Raw genomic sequence first — 19,243 nt, 5'->3', positions numbered from 1 at the left:
GCGATCATACACTGTTTACCAGGGGGCAGGGCTACCGACGTGAAGGCTAATCTGAAGATGATGTTGGCTAAGGCTAAAACTGGCGAGTGTAGAGAGTATATGGATATTGTTATCCACTTCAGCACCAAGAGGTCACCAAGCGCAACATAGCTTCAGCGTGTAAATCAGCTAGAAAGATGTGTCGGCATCGAGTAATTATCTCTGGCCCCCTCCCAGTTAAGGGGAGTGATGAGCTCTACAGCGTCTCACAATTCAATCACTGGTTGAAAACTGTTTTCTGCCCCTCCCAAAAGATAGAATTTGTAGATAATTGGCCCTCTTTCTGGGACTCAAACACAAACACAAACAGGACCAAGCCTGGCCTGCTGAGGAATGATGGACTCCATCCTAGCTGGAGGGGTGCTCTCATCTTATCTATGAACATAGACAGGGCTCTAACTCCCCTAGCTCCACAATGAGATAGGGTGCAGGCCAGGCAGCAGGCTGTTAGCCAGCCTGCCAGTTTAGTGGATTCTGCCAATAGCACAGTCAGTGTAGTCAGCTCAGCTATCCCCATTGAGACCGTGTCTGTACCTCGAACTAGGTTGGGCAAAACTAAACATGTCAGTGTTCGCCTTAGCAATATCACTGGAATAAAGACCTCCATTCCTGTCATTATTGAAAGAGATTGTGATATCTCACATCTCAAAATAGGGCTACTTAATATTAGATCCCTCACTTCCAAGGCAGTTATAATCAATGAAATAATCACTGGTCATTCTCTTGATGTGATTGGCCTGACTAAAACATGGCTTAAGCCTGATGAATTTATTGTGTTAAATGAGGCCTCACCTCCTGGTTACACTAGTGACCATATCCCCAGCACATCCCGCAAAGGCGGAGGTGTTGCTAACATTCACGATAGCAAATGTCAATTTACAACAACAAAAAAAGACTGCGTTTTCGTCTTTTGAGCTTCTAGTCATGAAATCTAGGCAGCCTACTCAATCACTTTTTATAGCTACTGTTTACAGGCCTCCTGGGTCATATACAGTGTGCCTCACTGAGTTCCCTGAATTCCTACCTTGTAGTCATGGCAGAAAATATTAAACATTTTAATATTAACATTTTAATATGGAAAGGTCCACAGACCCACTCCAAAAAGGCTTTCGGAGCCATCATTGGGTTTTGCCCAACATGTCTCCGGACCTACTCACTGCCACAGTCATTATCCCGTGGAATAAATGTTGTGGATATTAATGTTTTTACTCATAATCCTGGACTATCGGACCACCATTTTATTACGTTTTCAATCGCAACAAATAATCTGCTCAGACCCCAACCAAGGATCATCAAAAGCCGTGCCATAAATTCTCAGACAACCCAAAGATTCACCATTCCAGACTCCCTCCACCTACCCAAGGACGTCAGAGCACAACAATCAGATAACCACCTAACTGAGGAACTCAATTCAACCTTGCGTAATACCCTAGATGCAGTCGCACCCCTAATAACTTAAAACATTTGTCATAAGAAACTAGCTCCCTGGTATACAGAATATACCAGAGCCCTGAAGCAAGCTTCTAGAAAATTGGAATGGAAATGACGCAACACCAAACTGGAAGTCTTCCGACTAGCTTGGAAAGACAGTACCGTGCAGTATTGAAGAGCCTTCACTGCTGCTCGATCATCCTATTTTTCCAAGTTAATTGAGGAAAATAAGATACAGTTGCGAAGTTAACTAAAAAGCAGCATTCCTCAAGAGAGGATGACTTTCACTTCAGCAGTGATAAATTCATGAACTTCTTTGAAGAAAAGATCATGATCATTAGAAAGCAAATTACGGGCTCCTCTTTAGATCTGCCTATTCCTCCAAAGCTCAGTTGTCCTGAGTCTGCACAACACTGCCAACACTGCCAAGACATTGATGAAAATAATCATGGCCCCTAAACCTTCAAGCTGCATACTGGAACCTATTCCAACTAAACTACTCCTATACTAAACTACTCCTATGGCTCTCTATCCACCGGATGTGTACCAAACTCACTAAAGGTGGCAGTAATAAAGCCTCTCCTGAAAAAGCCAAACCTTGACCAAGAAAATATTTTTAAAACTATTGGCCTATATCGAATCTCCCATTCCTCTCAAACATTTAAGAAAAAGCTGTTGCACAGCAATTCACTCCCTTCCTGAAGACAAACAATGTATACGAAACGCTTCAGTTTGGTTTTAGACCCCATCACAGCACTGAGACTGCACTTGTAAAGGTGATAAATTACCTTATAATGGCATCAGACCGAGGCACTGCATCGGTCCTTGTGCTCCTAGACCTTAGTGCTTCTTTTGATACCATCGATCACCACATTCTTTTGTAGAGATTGGAAACCCAAATGGTCTACACGGACAAGTTCTGGCTTGGTTTAGATCTTATCTGTAGGAAAGATATCAGTTTGTCTCTGTAGATGGTTTGTCCTCTGACAAATCAACTGTAAATGTCAGTGTTCCTCAAGGCTCCGTTTTAGGACCACTATTGTTTTCACTATATATTTCACCTCTTGGTGATGTCATTCGGAAACATAATGCTAACCTTCACTGCTTTGCGGACGACACACAGCTGTACATTTCAATGAAACATGGTGAAGCCCCAAAATTGCCCTCCCTTGGAAGCCTGTGTTTCAGACATAAGGAAGTGGATGGTGGCAAATGTTATACTTTTAAACTCAGACAAAACAGAGATGCTAGTTCTAGGTCCCAAGTAACAAAGAGATCTTCTGTTGAATATGACAATTAATCTTGATGGTTGTACAGTCGTCTCAAATAAAACTGTGAAGAACCTTGGCGTTACTCTGGACCCTGATCTCTCTTTTGACGAACATATCAAGACTGTTTCAAGGACAGCTTTTTCCATCTATGCAACATTGCAAAAATCAGAAACTTTCTGTCCAAAAATGATGCAGAAAAATGTATCCATGCTTTTGTCATTTCTAGGTTAGACTACTGCAATGCTCTACTTTCCGGATACCCGGATAAAGCACTAAATAAACTTCAGTTAGCGCTAAACACGGCTGCTAGAATCTTGACTAGAACCAAAAAAAAATATCATATTACTCCAGTGCTAGCCTCTCTACACTGGCTTCCTGTGAAGGCTAGGGCTTATTTCAAGGTTTTACTGCTAACCTACAAAGCATTACATGGGCTTGCTCCAACCTATCTTTCCGATTTGGTCCTGCCGTACATACCGACACAAGACGCAGGCGTCCTTACTGTCCCTAGAATTTCTAAGCAAACAGCTGGAGGCAGGGCTTTCCCCAATAAAGCTCAATTTTTATGGAATGGTCTGCCTACCCATGTGAGAGACGCAGACTCGGTCTCGACCTTTAAGTCTTTATTGAAGACTCATCTCTTCAATAGGTCCTATGATTGAGTGTAGTCTGGCCCAGGAGTGTGAAGGTGAACGGAAAGGCACTGGAGCAACGAACCGCCCTTGCTGTCTCTGCCTGGCCGGTTCCCCGCTCTCCACTGGGATTCACTGCCTCAAACCCTATTACAGGGGCTGAGTCACTGACTTACTGGTGCTTTTCCATGCCGTCCCTAGGAGGGGTGCGTCACTTCAGTGGGTTTAGTCATTGACGTGATCTTCCTGTCCGGGTTGGTGCCCCCCCTTGGGTTCGTGCCGTGGGGGAGATCTTCGTGGGCTATACTCGGCCTTGTCTCAGGATAGTATGTTGGTGGTTGAAGATATCCCTCTTGTGGTGTGGGGGCTGTGCTTTGGCAAAGTGTTACATCCAGACGGGGCCACAGTGTGTCCTGACCCCTCCTGTCTCAGCCTCCATTATTTATGCTGCAATAGTTTATGTGTCAGGGGGCTAGGGTCAGTCTGTTATATCTGGAGTATTTCTCCTGCCTTATCCGGTGTCCTGTGTGAATTTAAGTATGCTCTCTCTAATTCTCTCTCTTCTCTCCCTCTCCCTCTCCTTCTCCCTCTCCTGCCTCAGGACTACCTGGCTTGATGACTCCTTACTGTCCTCAGTCCGCCTGGTCGTGCTGCTGCTCCAGTTTCAACTGTTCTGCCTGCGGCTATGGAACCCTGACCTGTTCACCAGACGTGCAACCTTGTCCCAGACCTGCTGTTTTCAACTCTCTAGAGACAGCAGGAGCAGTAGAGAAACTCTGAATGATCGTTATAATCTCCACCCGGCACAGCCAGAAGAAGACTGGCCACCCCTCATAGCCTGCTTCCTTTCTAGGTTTCTTCCTAGGTTCCGGCCTTTCTAAATACATTTGAATGATTGAGAGTTAAACCCACCAAACTACTTCTCTGAGCTACACTACTGTATGCAGGGTGTGTGTGTGTATGGGTGAGTATGTATTAGTTTGTGTTTATAACATGTGTATGTGTGTGTGTTTAATGTGTGTGTGATGAATACGTGTGTATGTGTGTGGTCAGGGGCTGAAGGGTCTGGTAGATTCGTCGTAGTCAGACAGACATTTGGGATGGATTCCTTTGGCATTGTAGTAATCCACCACCTGATTGGGCACCTCTGCTAGCACACTCTTAGCTAGCGCAGCCGGGGACGCCTGGGGAGACACACACACACCAACACACACATTACACACGTTTACACACACAAGTTATACAACCTCACACACACACACAAACACAGATATTATACACACACTTGCGAGTGCACTGACTCCTCAAAGACTTTCGCTGTCTGTTATTTAAACTGTACAGTGATTACACCAACCCCTTTGTCTGTTTCTCTCTCCCCTCTCTCTCCCTCTGTCCCTCCCTCCCTCTCTCTCCCGCTCCCCTTCCTCTCACTCCCGCTCTCCCATCTACCTGTTATTACTAGGTCTCTCAAGGTCTTTGTCTTTCTGATGCTCATTGAAAGGAAAATATAGGGCAGAAAATCCCCTCTCTTTAACCTCCTCTCCCTCTCTCTTCTCCCTATTCTGTCTCTCTATATCTGTTCTGCTTGGAGCATGTGAAGTAATTATTTGATTTCTCCGCCTGTCAAAATTGAAATACATCATGACACACACATGCAAATACACTCACACACATGGGCACGCACATACACATGCACACACAGACACAGACACAGACAGACACACACAGAGACAAACACAGAGGCACGCACACACACATAGCCAATGGATAAATTTGTTTTGACCAGCGCAGCTAGACCACGTCACTGCTCGTTATTCATACACACATACACACACGCACGCACAGACACACACACAGACGTACGTGTTTGAAGTCTTTGAAGGGAACAAACTGGACAATGTCTCTGAGAACAGGTTCTCCTTTTGGGGACCTGAAAAAACATTACCCTATTATGAGTTATTACATGAACATCATAAATAGCTCTAGTTTCAACTGTTCTGCCTTATTATTATTCGACCATGCTGGTCATTTATGAACATTGAACATCTTGACCATGTTCTGTTATAATCTCCACCCGGCACAGCCAGAAGAGGACTGGCCACCCCACATAGCCTGGTTCCTCTCTAGGTTTCTTCCTAGGTATTGGCCTTTCTAGGGAGTTTTTCCTAGCCACCGTGCTTCTCCACCTGCATTGCTTGCTGTTTGGGGTTTTAGGCTGGGTTTCTGTACAGCACTTTGAGATATCAGCTGATGTACGAAGGGCTATATAAATAAATTTGATTTGATTTGATTTGATAAATGTTCTTATTAAAGAGACCGACAGACAGACATGCAGAGAGGTATAACAGACTAACCTGAGTATTCCATCGTCTCCATCCAGCATCTGCATGTCACTGAAGTCAGCGTTTCCCACTCCTACTATGATGACAGACATGGGCAGGTGGGAAGCATGTACTATAGCTTCTCTAGTGTCAGCCATGTCTGTTATCACTCCGTCTGTTAGGATCAATAGGATGAAATACTCCTAGAGAGGAGAGAAGAGAGAGAAAGAGAGAGAGAGGGAGTGTGAGAGAGAGGGAGTGAGAGTGAGCGAGGCAGGAGCGAGAGAGAGAGAGAGAGAGAGAGAGAGGGAGTGAGAGGGAGAGAGAGCGAGGGAGTGAGAGAGAGAGGGAGTGACAAAGAGAGAGAGACAGAGACAGAGAGAGAGAGAGTGAGGCAGAAGAGAGAATGAAGGAGGCACTGGTTCAAATGTAGTGTTTAGTCTGTCGACAGGTTCAGAACAAAAATATTCAAAATATTATATTCAGCCAGCATATGTTTTGATTGGTCAAAAGAAAGGAGCCGTTTATCTGGGTAATGTGTGTGTAACGTTTATACAAAATGATGCATGATCACTGATCTCTGTCTTACCATAGCTTCCATGGTGTGCATCTCCTCTGAGGCAGAAGAAGCAACTTTCTGTATGATGGGAGCAATGTTGGTCGGTCCGTACAGCTGGATCTTAGGAAGACAGGCCTGGTAGGCTTCCACCACACCCTGGATACCTGAAACACACACCCACACACACACACACACACACATGCACGCACACACACCCACACAAATGCAAACACACAGTTTAAAACATGTGAACTCCACAGTGGTGAAGTAGCTCAAACATTCTCCTTCTTTTCTACTGAACAAGGAAACCTGTCTTTGCAGATAACACACAGTTGGTGTATTTAAGATTTCGGCTCACAGTCACACACACACACACACACACACACACACACACACACACACACACACACACACACACACACACACACACACACACACACACACACACACACACACACACACACGCACGCAACCACGCACACACAGATACACAGACACACATTCCACCAAGCCAGGTGTCTAAAGTGTGTATGGGGGCTCATTTCACACATTCAGATTAGTGTTTTAGAGGCTCAGCTAAAAATACCATCTCCCACCCGTACCAGCTGTACAGTGTGTGTGTGTGTGTGTGTGTGTGTGTGTGTGTGTGTGTGTGTGTGTGTGTGTGTGTGTGTGTGTGTGTGTGTGTGTGTGTGTGTGTGTGTGTGTGTGTGTGTGTGTGTGTGTGTGTGTGTGTGTGTGACTGTGTGTGTGTGACTGTGTGTGTGTGACTGTGTGTGTGTGTGTCTGTGTGTGTGTGTTAGAGGTGTGACAGGCGTGATGCTCACCGGAACATTCCGGATTGTCTTCATCAAAGTTCACGGCAAAATCGTGTGACACCTGAAAATGTGTGAGAGGGGAGTTTAAACACACACAGACACACACCTCCCAACATAGTGTGATATTTTCTAGCATGGTCACACCGTTTTGAAGATCAACTAGATGACTCCACAACAGCACTCCCCAGACATCTCCAGATCCGCTTTGATTGAATATCTCTAACCTTAAAGTCAGGTGGGATCTGAGCTCCAAACCCAAAAACTGGAAACATCTTGTCACTAGAGAGCGAGAGAGAGGAGATGGAGAAGGAGAAATAGAGACAGACAGAGAGAGAGATTCACAAATAACTAATATGACGCAATGTGGAACTGTTTGCCCAAAACAAACATGCTAGATGCAATCATCATGATTGTCCTATTACAGCTCATTGATTAGGTTATTGATAATATAGATAATTGATAACTTACCTGTCGTAGTCTTGACATATTTCTCCTACAGCCACCAGGGCTTTCAGGTACTCATTGGGCTGGTACGGATGGATGTAGTGGAGAGAACAGCTGTTTCCAGGGTCTCCGTTTGATGCTGTAAAGTCTATGGCCACCTGGGATACACACACACAATATAAAGGTTGGAATCAAGTCACTATTGTCTCAGCCTCCAGTATTTATGCTGCAGTAGTTTATGTGTCGGGGGGCTAGGGTCAGTTTGTTATATCTGGAGTACTTCTCCTGTCCTATTCGGTGTCCTGGGTGAATCTAAGTGTGCGTTCTCTAATTCTCTCCTTCTCTCTCTCGGAGGACCTGAGCCCTAGGACCATGCCCCAGGATTACCTGACATGATGACTCCTTGCTGTCCCCAGTCCACCTGGCCGTGCTGCTGCTCCAGTTTCAACTGTTCTGCCTTCTTATTATTCGAACATGCTGATCATTTATGAACATTTGAACATCTTGGCCATGTTCTGTTATAATCTCCACCAGAAGAGGACTGGCCACCCCACATATGCTCTCTCTAATTCTCTCTTTTTTTCTCTCTCTCGGAGGACCTGAGCCCTAGGACCATGCTGGTCATTTATGAACATTTTGAGATATCAGCTGATGTACGAAGGGCTATATAAATACATTTGATTTTATTTTATTTGACTATGGTGACATGGCCATTTCATACGGAGATAAATCAGACATCATCTGGCTGCATTCAACCACACACTTTACTTTACTGACTTTATTGTCCACATGGGGACATTTTGTTGCAGTGTCATGTACACGTTTAAAGTGGCGTTTAAATACAAAACAAATTGACAATACAACTTTCATAACAGTTACATAGCAATAAAAAAAGACTAGCCTGCTGGCCTCACTGGGTCGACAGGAACATTAGCCTGCTGGCCTTACTGGGTCGACAGGAACATTAGCCTGCTGGCCTTACTGAGTTGATAGGAACATTAGCCTGCTAGCCTTACTGAGTTGATAGGAACATTAGCCTGCTAGCCTTACTGGGTCGACAGGAACATTAGCCTGCTGGCCTTACTGAGTTGATAGGAACATTAGCCTGCTAGCCTCACTGGGTCGACAGGAACATTAGCCTGCTGGCCTTACTGAGTTGATAGGAACATTAGCCTGCTAGCCTTACTGAGTTGATAGGAACATTAGCCTGCTAGCCTTACTGAGTTGATAGGAACATTAGCCTGCTAGCCTTACTGGGTTGATAGGAACATTAGCCTAGCCTTACTGAGTTGATAGGAACATTAGCCTGCTAGCCTTACTGAGTTGATAGGAACATTAGCCTGCTAGCCTTACTGAGTTGACAGGAACATTAGCCTGCTAGCCTTACTGAGTTGATAGGAACATTAGCCTGCTAGCCTTACTGAGTTGATAGGAATATTAGCCTGCTAGCCTTACTGAGTTGATAGGTACATTAGCCTGCTAGGCTTACTGAGTTGATAGGAACATTAGCCTGCTAGCCTTACTGAGTTGATAGGAACATTAGCCTGCTAGCCTTACTGAGTTGATAGGAACATTAGCCTGCTAGCCTTACTGAGTTGATAGGAACATTAGCCTGCTAGCCTTACTGCGTTGATAGGAACATTAGCCTGCTAGCCTTACTGAGTTGATAGGAACATTAGCCTGCTAGCCTTACTGAGTTGATAGGAACATTAGCCTGCTAGCCTTACTGAGTTGATAGGAACATTAGCCGGCTAGCCTTACTGAGTTGATAGGAACATTAGCCTGCTAGCCTTACTGAGTTGACAGGAACATTAGCCACAGCTATTTAGGAGGGATCTCACACCTGGCACAAATAATTGTCTAGTTCTGTTTTTCCTGCCAAGGTGTGCCGTATACCTGTGCCCAGAGGGGAGTAGCTCAAAGTCCGGGTACAGGAGGTGGCTTGGGTCTAAAATTATTTTGTGAGCCTTGGGGAGGGCCCTGACCTTAAAGAGCTCATCCAGGCCTGTCTGTTTGACTCCAAGTACCTTGGGGAGGGCCCTGACCTTAAAGATCTCCTCCAGGCCTGTCTGTTTGACTCCAAGTACCTTGCTTGCTGTGGTGATAATCCTTCTCAGCATATTTATCTGGTTGACAGTGGCATTGCCAAACCAACAAACAATACAAAAAGTTAAACTACTCTCAATTAAAGATTTGTAAAACAGAGTCAGTATAGTACAGTCAACATTAAAAGATCCCAGCTAGTGTGTGTGCATGATGGTTACCATCATGGATGCACAACCACACACACACACCCCAGATAACCATCATGCACACACACACCCCAGATAACCATCATGCACACACAACCACACACACATCTACATGGCCACACACACACACACACACACACACACACACACACACACACACACACACACCCCAGATAACCATCATACACACACACACACACACACACACACCCCAGATAACCATCATACACACACACACACACACACACACACACACACACACACACACACACACACACACACACACACACACACACACACACACACACACACACACACACACACACACACACACCCAGATAACCATCATACACACACACCCCAGATAACCATCATACACACATGCACACACACACACACACACACCCCAGATAACCATCACACACACACACACACACACACACACACACACACACACACACACACACACACACACACACACACACACACACACCCCAGATAACCATCATACACACACACACCCCAGATAACCATCATACACACACACACACACCCCAGATAACCATCATACACACACACTTACTGTGAACTGGATCTGACAGCCTCCCATGATGTAATCCAGGAAAGAATACATCTTGATGATCTGCCATTAGAAAGAACACAGTTAAAGGAAGCCTCTCACTGAGTGTGTGTGTATTAGTTTGTGTTAGTTTGTGTGTGTGTGTGTGTGTGTGTTTGTGTTAGTGTGTGTGTGTGTGTGTGTGTGTGTGTGTGTGTGTGTGTGTGTGTGTGTGTGTGTGTGTGTGTGTGTGTGTGTGTGTGTGATTACATCTATAAAGTGCATGTAGAAATAACACGAGTATACCGCTATTAAATAGCAGAGTAACAATTTGCTTACTGTACAAGGGCATTCATAACAGCTTTATAAGTGTTTCAATGCTATTTCAATAGGATTCTAAACCGTATGGATAAAGAGAGAGTGATAGGAAGGAGGAGTGTTACCTTACAGTGGTTGAGGACGACGACACCAGAGTTTCTGTAGTTTTTCTTCTTCACCTGGTACTTAGGGTTTATACAGTCCCATTGCATCTACACATACACACACATCCACATGCAAATGCAAGTATTCTTTTTTTTGCCATATTAAAGTAAATCATTCATTTTTAGCCATAACATTTTCTCATTAAGGATCAGGTTAAGTTTAGGTTGGGTTAAGGTTGGGTTAGGTTTAGGGTTAAAGTTAGGGTTGGGTTAGGTTTTAAGATTGGGTTAGGGTTAGGGTTGGGTTAGGTTTTAGGGTTGGGTTAGGTTTTAGGGATGGGTTAGGTTTGGGTTAGGTTTTAGGGTTGGGTTAGATTTTAGGATTGGGTTAGGGTTGGGTTAGGTTTTAGGGATGGGTTAGGTTTGGGTTAGGTTTTAGGGTTGGGTTAGGTTTTAGGATTGGGTTAGGGTTGGGTTAGGTTTTAGGGATGGGTTAGGTTTGGGTTAGGTTTTAGGGTTGGGTTAGGTTTTAGGATTGGGTTAGGGTTGGGTTAGGTTTTAGGGTTGGATTAGGTTTTAGGATTGGGTTAGGGTTGGGTTAGGTTTTAGGGTTGGGTTTTATGATTGGGTTAGGGTTGGGTTAGAGTAAGGTTTGAGTCAGAGTTAGGGTTGGGATAGGTTAGGTTTTAGGGTTGGGTTAGGTTTTAGGATTGGATCAGGGTTGGGTTATGTTTTAGGATTGGGTTAGGTTTTAGAGTTGGGTTAGGTTTTAGGGTTTGGTTAGGTTTTAGGGTTGGGTTAGGTTAGGTTTTAGGGTTGGGTTAGGGTTAGGTTAGGGTTAGGTTTTACGATTGGGTTAGGTTAGGGTTAGGTTTTATGATTGGGTTAGGGTTAGGTTTTAGGGTTGGGTTGGAGTAAGGTTTGGGTTAGGGTTAGGTTTTAGGGTTGGGTTAGAGTAAGGTTTGGGTTAGGGTGTACCTGTCTCCCTTCCAGGTCTGTGCGTATCTCCTTATAGGTGGTCTGGAACTCTCCAATGAAGTCGTGCTTCCCATTGGAGTCCCAATCATACACTGTGCACTGAAAAACACACATGGAAATGCCATGCTGAATGATTGATGGCTGGTTTCGGTGGGGGGCCGTGAAATATTAATCTGGAGATGCTAAGAAGGACTCAGCTGGAGAGAGAGAGAGAGAGAGAGAGAGAGAGAGAGAGAGAGAGAGAGAGAGAGAGAGAGAAAGAGAAAGAGAAAGAGAAAGAGAGAGAGAGAGAGAGAGAGAGAGAGAGAGAGAGAGAGAGAGAGAGAGAGAGAGAAAACACTGTGGAAAGGGTCCTACATGAGTGTGCATGCATGCTGTGGTTGGGAATAGTCATTAGACAGCGATGGTTGGAAGCTAAGTCGTGTTCAGTGAGGCACACCGTAGCAACATGAAAACATTTCCAAACAGAGAAACAAAATTTGTCATCATATTTGTAGTGTCTCTTCTGTTTTAAAGAATTTTCTTCTGTTTGTGCTAACTGATCACCAATTCAGATCTGACCTAACTCAGTCCCTCTGTTCTACTCAGAGAGTCTATAAACAGGTAACTGTGTGTGTGTGTGTGTGTGTTTGTGTTCCCCACTAACAGGGCCGACAAGAGCCACGTGGAGTTAAGAGGGTAGTGAATAATTAATGACCTCATGTTTATTCATGAAGACAATAACGTTTAGAATCCCACCACACACACACACACACACACGCTGCTGAGCTAGCCTGGGCATTATTTTGGGGAGGTAACACCAATCTTCAAGTCGTAGGCAAGATTACTTATAATAATCACATGCATGTGGTTCACCAAAATACCGATTTGGTTTGATTATGGTTAGGTTAGAAGACATTATGGTTAGGTTATAGTTGTGATCTTACCTTTAGTTGGCGGTCATGGTCTCCGCTACATAGTGTGTTGAGAGAGACCTTGAATGACTTCCACACCGGGCTGAGGTCGTTCATCACCGTCTGACAACACACACACACACACGTCATTATCATAATCTGCGCTCCTACCGTGTGTGTGTGTGTGTATGTGTATGTGTGTGTGTGTGTGTGTGTGTGTGTGTGTGTGTGTGTGTGTGTGTGTGTGTGTGTGTGTGTGTGTGTGTGTGTGTGTGTGTGTGTGTGTGTGTGTGTGTGTGTGACTTACCTCAGTTCTGTGAACTAGTGATCCGCTGCCATCATCATTTATTCTGAAGATTTCCAAAAACGGATCTGATTTACTGAAGAAATCCTACAGAAAAACAAAGACATCTTGTTTGATGATCAGCTTATTGTTTGATGATCAGTCTATTCCGCTAATTTAGATTTTTATTTAATTTAAATGTATATGCCATTTAGCAGACATTTTTATCCAAAGCGAATTACAGTCATGCATGCATAATTGTCTTTAAGGAAGCTAAGGAATAATAAACTAAGGAATAATCACTCTTCATTTTCTCCTCCTCTTCTCCTCCTCCTCTCCTCCTCTTCTCCACTTTCTCTCCTCTACTCCACCTCTCATCCTCTCCTCCTCTTCTCCCTCCCCTCCTCTCCTTCACCTTCTCTCCTCCTCCTCTTCTCCCCCTCCTCTCCTCCTCTTCTCCACCTCCTCTCCTCCTCTTCTCCACCTTCTCTCCTCCTCTTCTCCCCCTCCTCTCCTCCTCTTCTCCCCCTCCTCTCCTCCTCTTCTCCTCCTCCTCCATCTCCTCTCCTCTTCTCCACCTTCTCATCTCCTCTTCTCCCCTCCTCTCCTTCTCTTCTCTTCTCCCCCTCTCCTCCTCTTCTCCACCTTCTCTCCTCCTCTTTGCCACCCCCTCTCGTCTTCTCCACCTTCTCTCCTCTTCTCTACCTCTCCTCCTCTCCTCCTCTTCTCCCTCTCCTCCTCTTCTCCACCTCCTCTCCTCTTCTCCACCTCTCCTCCACCTCTCCTCCACCTTCTCTTCTCCACCTCCTCTTCTCCACCTCCTCTCCTCTTCTCCACCTCTCCTCCACCTTCTCTCCTCCTCTTCTCCCCCTCCTCTCCACCTCGTCTCCACCTTCTCTCCTCCTCTTCTCCCCCTCTTCTTCACCTTATCTTCTCCTCTTTTCTACCTTATCTCGGGGCGGCAGGGTAGCCTAGTGGTTAGAGCGTTGGACTAGTAACCGGAAGGTTGCAAGTTCAAACCCCCGAGCTGACAAGGTACAAATCTGTCGTTCTGCCCCTGAACAGGCAGTTAACCCACTGTTCCTAGGCCGTCATTGAAAATAAGAATTTGTTCTTAACTGATCTTGCCTAGTTAAATAAAGGTAAAATAAAATAAATAAAATCTCCTCATTCTCCCCCTCCTCTCCTCCTCTTCACCTTCTCTCCTCCTAATTTTCTCATCCCCTCCTCCACCTTCCCCTTTCCTTCCCTTCCTCTTTTCTTCCCCTTTCCTTCCCCTTTTCTTCCCCTTTCCTTCCCCTTTCCTTCCCCTTTTCTTCCCCTTTCCTCCCCCTTTCCTTCCCCTTTTCTTCCGCTTTTCCCTCAGTATTATACTCTTTCATCTCTGAAGACATGTACTAATTATTAAACCCAGTGCATTTTGTATGTACACACACACACACACACACACACACACACACACACACACACACACACACACACACACACACATAGTCACCTTGTCGTCTAGTTTGCGAGCGCTGAAGGAGAGTTCTACGTAGTCATCATTACCCGATAACTCCTCTGATGTTACCTAGAGCGGAAATACCATCATCATCATCTGAGCTTGTATCGTCTGTTTGTGTGTGTGTGTGTGTGTGTGCACGCGCATGTGTGTGTGTGTGTGTGTGTGTGTGTGTGTGGGTGTGCGTGAGAGCTTCGTACTGTGATGGAGGACTTGCTGGTAGTGTTTCCCTGTTTAAGTAACGCTTTGGACAGTTTCCTCTGGGACACGATCTGCAACACACACACACACACACAGAAATACAGACGGTTATAGCAGATTCCGCTTTCCTTCTGTCCTCACATGCACACACCTGTCCTCACGTGTATTTACCTGTCCTCACGTGTATTTACCTGTCCTCATGGGCATTTACCTGCCCTCACGTGTATTTACCTGTCCTCACGTGTATTCACCTGTCCTCACATGTATATCCACCTGTCCTCACGTGTATATTCACCTGTCCACGCGTGTATTCACCTGTCCTCACGTGTATTCACCTGTCCTCACGTGTATTCACCTCTCCTCACGTGTATTCCCCTGTCCTCACGTGCATACACCTGTCCTCACGGGCATTTACCTGTCCTCACGTGCAACCACTTGTCCTCACGTGCACTCACCTATCCTCACATTCACCTACCTGTCCCAACGTGCACTCACCTATCCTCACATTCCCCCACTTGTCCCAACGTGCACTCACCTATCCTCACATTCACTCACTTGTCCCAACGTGCACTCACCTATCCTCACAGTCACTTACTTGTCCCAACGTGCACTCCATAGCTCCGAGGAAGTCTGTGTCTCTGAGTCCATTGTGAGCGGAGCTGATGTCATGTAGCTCATAGCGAAGACGCTGAACCTCCTCAAAGTAGAAGTCAACCAGAAACACCTTGGAAAACACTGGATTGATACTGCTACGGATCACCTCTGTCCGGTCCACCTGCACACACACACACACACGCCCACACGCACACACGCAAGTACACACACACACTCACGCACACACACACACAAAGGCACGCACGCACACACGCATACACACAAACACACTTTAAAGTTGTCACACAAGTAAAATATCCAATGGTGATTATTGTAAACAAACAAGCGGTAATGTTTACAATTCAGCACCATTGAAGCGGACAGCGACATCATCATTCTCAAGCTCAGCACTACATGGCAGTGGACAGCAATAGTTTCAGGTCCCCACCGGGAGAATCTCTGGAGATACATCCACCAGTAAGGCCTAACAGTTAGTAAGAAGACTAAAAGCCTGGAGCTATGAATTCTCTTTGTCAGCCTGTTCAGCAAAACTCTTGAATTGTTAATCATAGTGAACAAATTGCAACTAAACCAAAATAGACCTCTCCTTTGTTTCTTCAAAAGTCCAGCCACATAAGGGGAGCAGATTGTTTAGGATTTAGAGACATCTAACTGCATTCTCCTGATAAACCACTCAAAGAATTTGGTTCTGGTCTTCTGGTCTTTACTAAGAAGCTTTAAACTCTCAGAGGAAAGAAACTACTTCTGTGGCTGCGGGTTGAACGAGTCAGAGAGAGAGAAAGAGAGAGAGAGAGAAGGAGAGAGAGAGAGAAGGAGAGAGAGAGAGAGAACGAGAGAGAGAGAGAGAAGGAGAGAAAGAGAGAGAACGAGAGTGTGTGTGAGAGAAAGAGAGAGAGAGAGAAGGAGAGAGAGAGAGAGAACGAGAGAGAGAGAAAGAGAGAGAGAGAGAAGGAGAGAGAGAGAAAGAAAGAGAGAAAGAGAGAGAATGAGAGAGAGAAAGAGAGAACAAGAGAGAGAAAGAGAGCGAGAGAACGAGAGAAAGTGAGAGAACGAGAGTGTGTGTGAGAGAGAGAGAGAGAGAGAGAGAGAGAGAGAGAGAGAGAGAGAGAGAGAACGAGAGAACGAGAGTGTGTGTGTGTGTGTGTGTGTGTGTGTGTGTGTGTGTGTGTGTGTGTGTGTGTGTGTGTGTGTGTGTGTGTGTGTGTGTGTGTGTGTGTGTGTGTGTGTGTGTGTGTGTGTGTGTGTGTGTGTACTGTGGCAAAATACAAAGTCAGCTTTTATTTTCTTATCTAGTCAGGCACAGAGAGACAGAGAGGGAGAGAAACAGGGCAGAGAGGGAGCGAGAGAGAGCGAGATGGAGGGAGAGAGTACCTCGAACCACTGCCCGTGTGACTGCATCTTGAGTACAACACAGGGGTCTGGTTTAGAAAGGGCATCTCGGTCTGAGATCCCTCGACAAGCCACTCTCAGCTCAACCTGTCATCAATAAATAAATAATTTGATCGATCAATTTGTCAATGAATCACTTTGTTAATCAATCAATCAAGTGTTAATGAGCTACCTTGGTCAGACAGGAAGAGTTGCACAGGCCGAGGGTCGCCTCTGCAGACTCATAGATGTTACTCATGCTGGACACAGACAGGACCTGCAGACACACACACACACAGAAACACACACACTTAAGTGAGAAAACACATTACACACACACTTTAGGGAGAACACACAATCCTAAACAAACCCCTCTGTTACAACATGAGAAGATGCTGTGGAACTGAGTAAGCAGTAAGAAGTTCTTATGTTCAAGGTCAGAACTCACACAGACAAACACACACACAAACACACACACCGTGCTATGTTTCAGTTTTTGGACCATTCTACATTCTATTCTGCATTATATTCTACATTCTAGTGTAGTTTAGTCAACATTCTAGTATACCCTCTACATTTAATATTCTATAGTTTAGATCAAGGATGTCAAACTCATTCCATGGAGGGCTTAGTGTCAGCTGGTTTTTGTTTTTTCATATCAAATAATACCTAGACAACCAGGTGAGGGGAGTTCCTTACTAATCAGTGACCTTAATTCATCAATCAAGTACAAGGGATGTGCAAAAACACGCAGACACTTGGCCCTCCGTGGAATTAATTTGACACGTGGTCTAGATCAATCCTCCATCAACTTCAATCTGCACTATTATACAGTATGTGCTCTCTCTCTCTCCATCTCTTTCTCTCTTTTTTATGCCACTGCCTGCAGTTTGGTAGCAAACTCAATATGACCCAGTTCTGTTCCAAGGTATGCTCTCTCCGTCTCTCTCCCGTCCCCCCTCTCTCTCACTATCTCTCCGTCCTCTTCCTCCTCTATATTTCATGCGCTCAGTGTGTGTGGATGCTGGGGTGATTATTTTTAGCTGAGATAATCAGAGTAGGGAATAACAAATGGACAGATAATTAATTCTATATCTGAGTATCTCTCTGTCCAATCACAACTTTACAAGGCAGCAACAGAACCAATCACTGCTCAGAGATCCACTGCCCTTGACCCTTGACCTTTAGATGGACTCAGTAACATGGGGACAATTCCAGTGTGTGTGTGTGTGTGTGTGTGTGTGTGTGTGTGTGTGTGTGTGTGTGTGTGTGTGTATGTGTGTGTGTGTGTGTGTGTGTGTGTGTGTGTGTGTGTGTGTGTGTGTGTGTGTGTGTGTGTGAGTGATGACATTAAGGACATTAATAATAATGAATAATTAATCATTAGGGCAGGAAAGTCCATGCTGAGTAATCCCTCCACAGGCTTAGAAAGCTACCACATCACTCTCTCTCCCTGTCACCTGTGGCACGCACGCACGCACGCCCACACAAACATACATAAAGACTGAACCTACAATCCCATAACATAACACTGCATACCATAACTCTTATGTTATTGAGCAGGGTGTGTGGCATGTAAAAAACAAACATCCAAAGCCTTTGTCAAGTTATAACATGCACACAGGGGTGTCCAAACACACACACACACACGCACACACACACACACACTCACTCACTCACTCACTCAGCCCAGTGCCCATCCATACCGTATTAGTGTTCCAGCCAGTAACTCACCTCAGGTACCAGGTAGAGATGGGCAGAGCAGTGAGATGAAGGAAACTTCACTGCTGGGCAGAATCACAGTGACTTCGCCGTCCTCACACACTCTGCACCCATCCCGCTTCTCTCTCTCTCTCTCTCTCTCTTTCCCTCTCTCCGTACGTCAGCTAAGCAGTAGGTACTGAGCCTTGCACCTCAAGCCATGCGCAGACAGGGGATACAGTACATCAGGGTCCTCACGGTATGAATGAAGAGAACATCTCTCTCTGTCTCTTTATCTGTCTCTACTTCTGTCTTTCTCCCTTCCTCTGTCTCCTCCCAGTAAATTATGATGAGGAGGGTCGCGCAGTGCCGGTTAACAGTAGTTAGTTAGTATCGGTAGAGCCACGGGGAGCAGCAGGCAGGGGGTACAGGACTGTGACGGTACAACGGCGTGACCCAGTGGTGGATAGAAGTGACTGCACTTTACTGTGTGATGAGCTGGCCCATCCATTCAACATGTAATCCAGATCAAAATAATCCTGCTGTGTTGTGTTAGATTATCATATGTTATCCCCATCAGATTTGGTCCTACCTTTTTTGGATGCAACTTTGCACGCAAGACAAATCTGAACTAAATATATGTGATACCACATCATATGTTTTTACAACAATGATTATATGACATCAAATGAATACACAGGACACTAAGGGTCCGTTTCCCAGATACAGAGTAAACCCTGCACTAAAAAGCATACTCAATAGTGAATCTCCACTGAAATAGATTTTTAGTCCAGGATTATATACAACTATAAAACAACACACAGGATCATTTTGACCTGGATGAAACATTCCATAAAACAGCCCCAGAGAGCAATTGATGGTTACAGAATGAGTACCTATATTTATATCTGATAATATAATAAGCTAATTATATTGGCAATAAAGAGTAATC

General features: G+C 45.1%; 1 protein-coding gene across 1 annotated transcript; it reads right to left on the bottom strand.

Moving 5' to 3' along the window:
* Positions 1-4,176: 4,176 nt before the first annotated feature.
* LOC109882949 (copine-4-like) lies at positions 4,177-18,636 on the bottom strand. The gene is made up of 18 exons (XM_031794931.1): positions 18,325-18,636; positions 16,784-16,867; positions 16,594-16,698; positions 15,203-15,382; positions 14,607-14,678; positions 14,401-14,475; positions 12,927-13,010; positions 12,653-12,742; positions 11,727-11,825; positions 10,770-10,856; positions 10,351-10,410; positions 7,540-7,673; positions 7,296-7,350; positions 7,081-7,132; positions 6,284-6,417; positions 5,728-5,897; positions 5,237-5,303; positions 4,177-4,557 (listed from the first exon to the last, which is right to left on the bottom strand). Exons 2-18 carry the CDS (start codon positions 16,847-16,849, stop codon positions 4,423-4,425), a joined length of 1,665 nt encoding a protein of 554 aa, XP_031650791.1. The 5' UTR covers positions 16,850-16,867; positions 18,325-18,636; the 3' UTR covers positions 4,177-4,422.
* Between the last annotated feature and the right edge of the window lie 607 nt (positions 18,637-19,243).

This window comes from Oncorhynchus kisutch, linkage group LG17 (assembly GCF_002021735.2).
Source record: "Oncorhynchus kisutch isolate 150728-3 linkage group LG17, Okis_V2, whole genome shotgun sequence".
NCBI lineage: Eukaryota > Metazoa > Chordata > Actinopteri > Salmoniformes > Salmonidae > Oncorhynchus > Oncorhynchus kisutch.
Note: the sequence above shows the minus strand (reverse complement) of the source record. Positions and strands in the feature narration are given on the sequence as shown.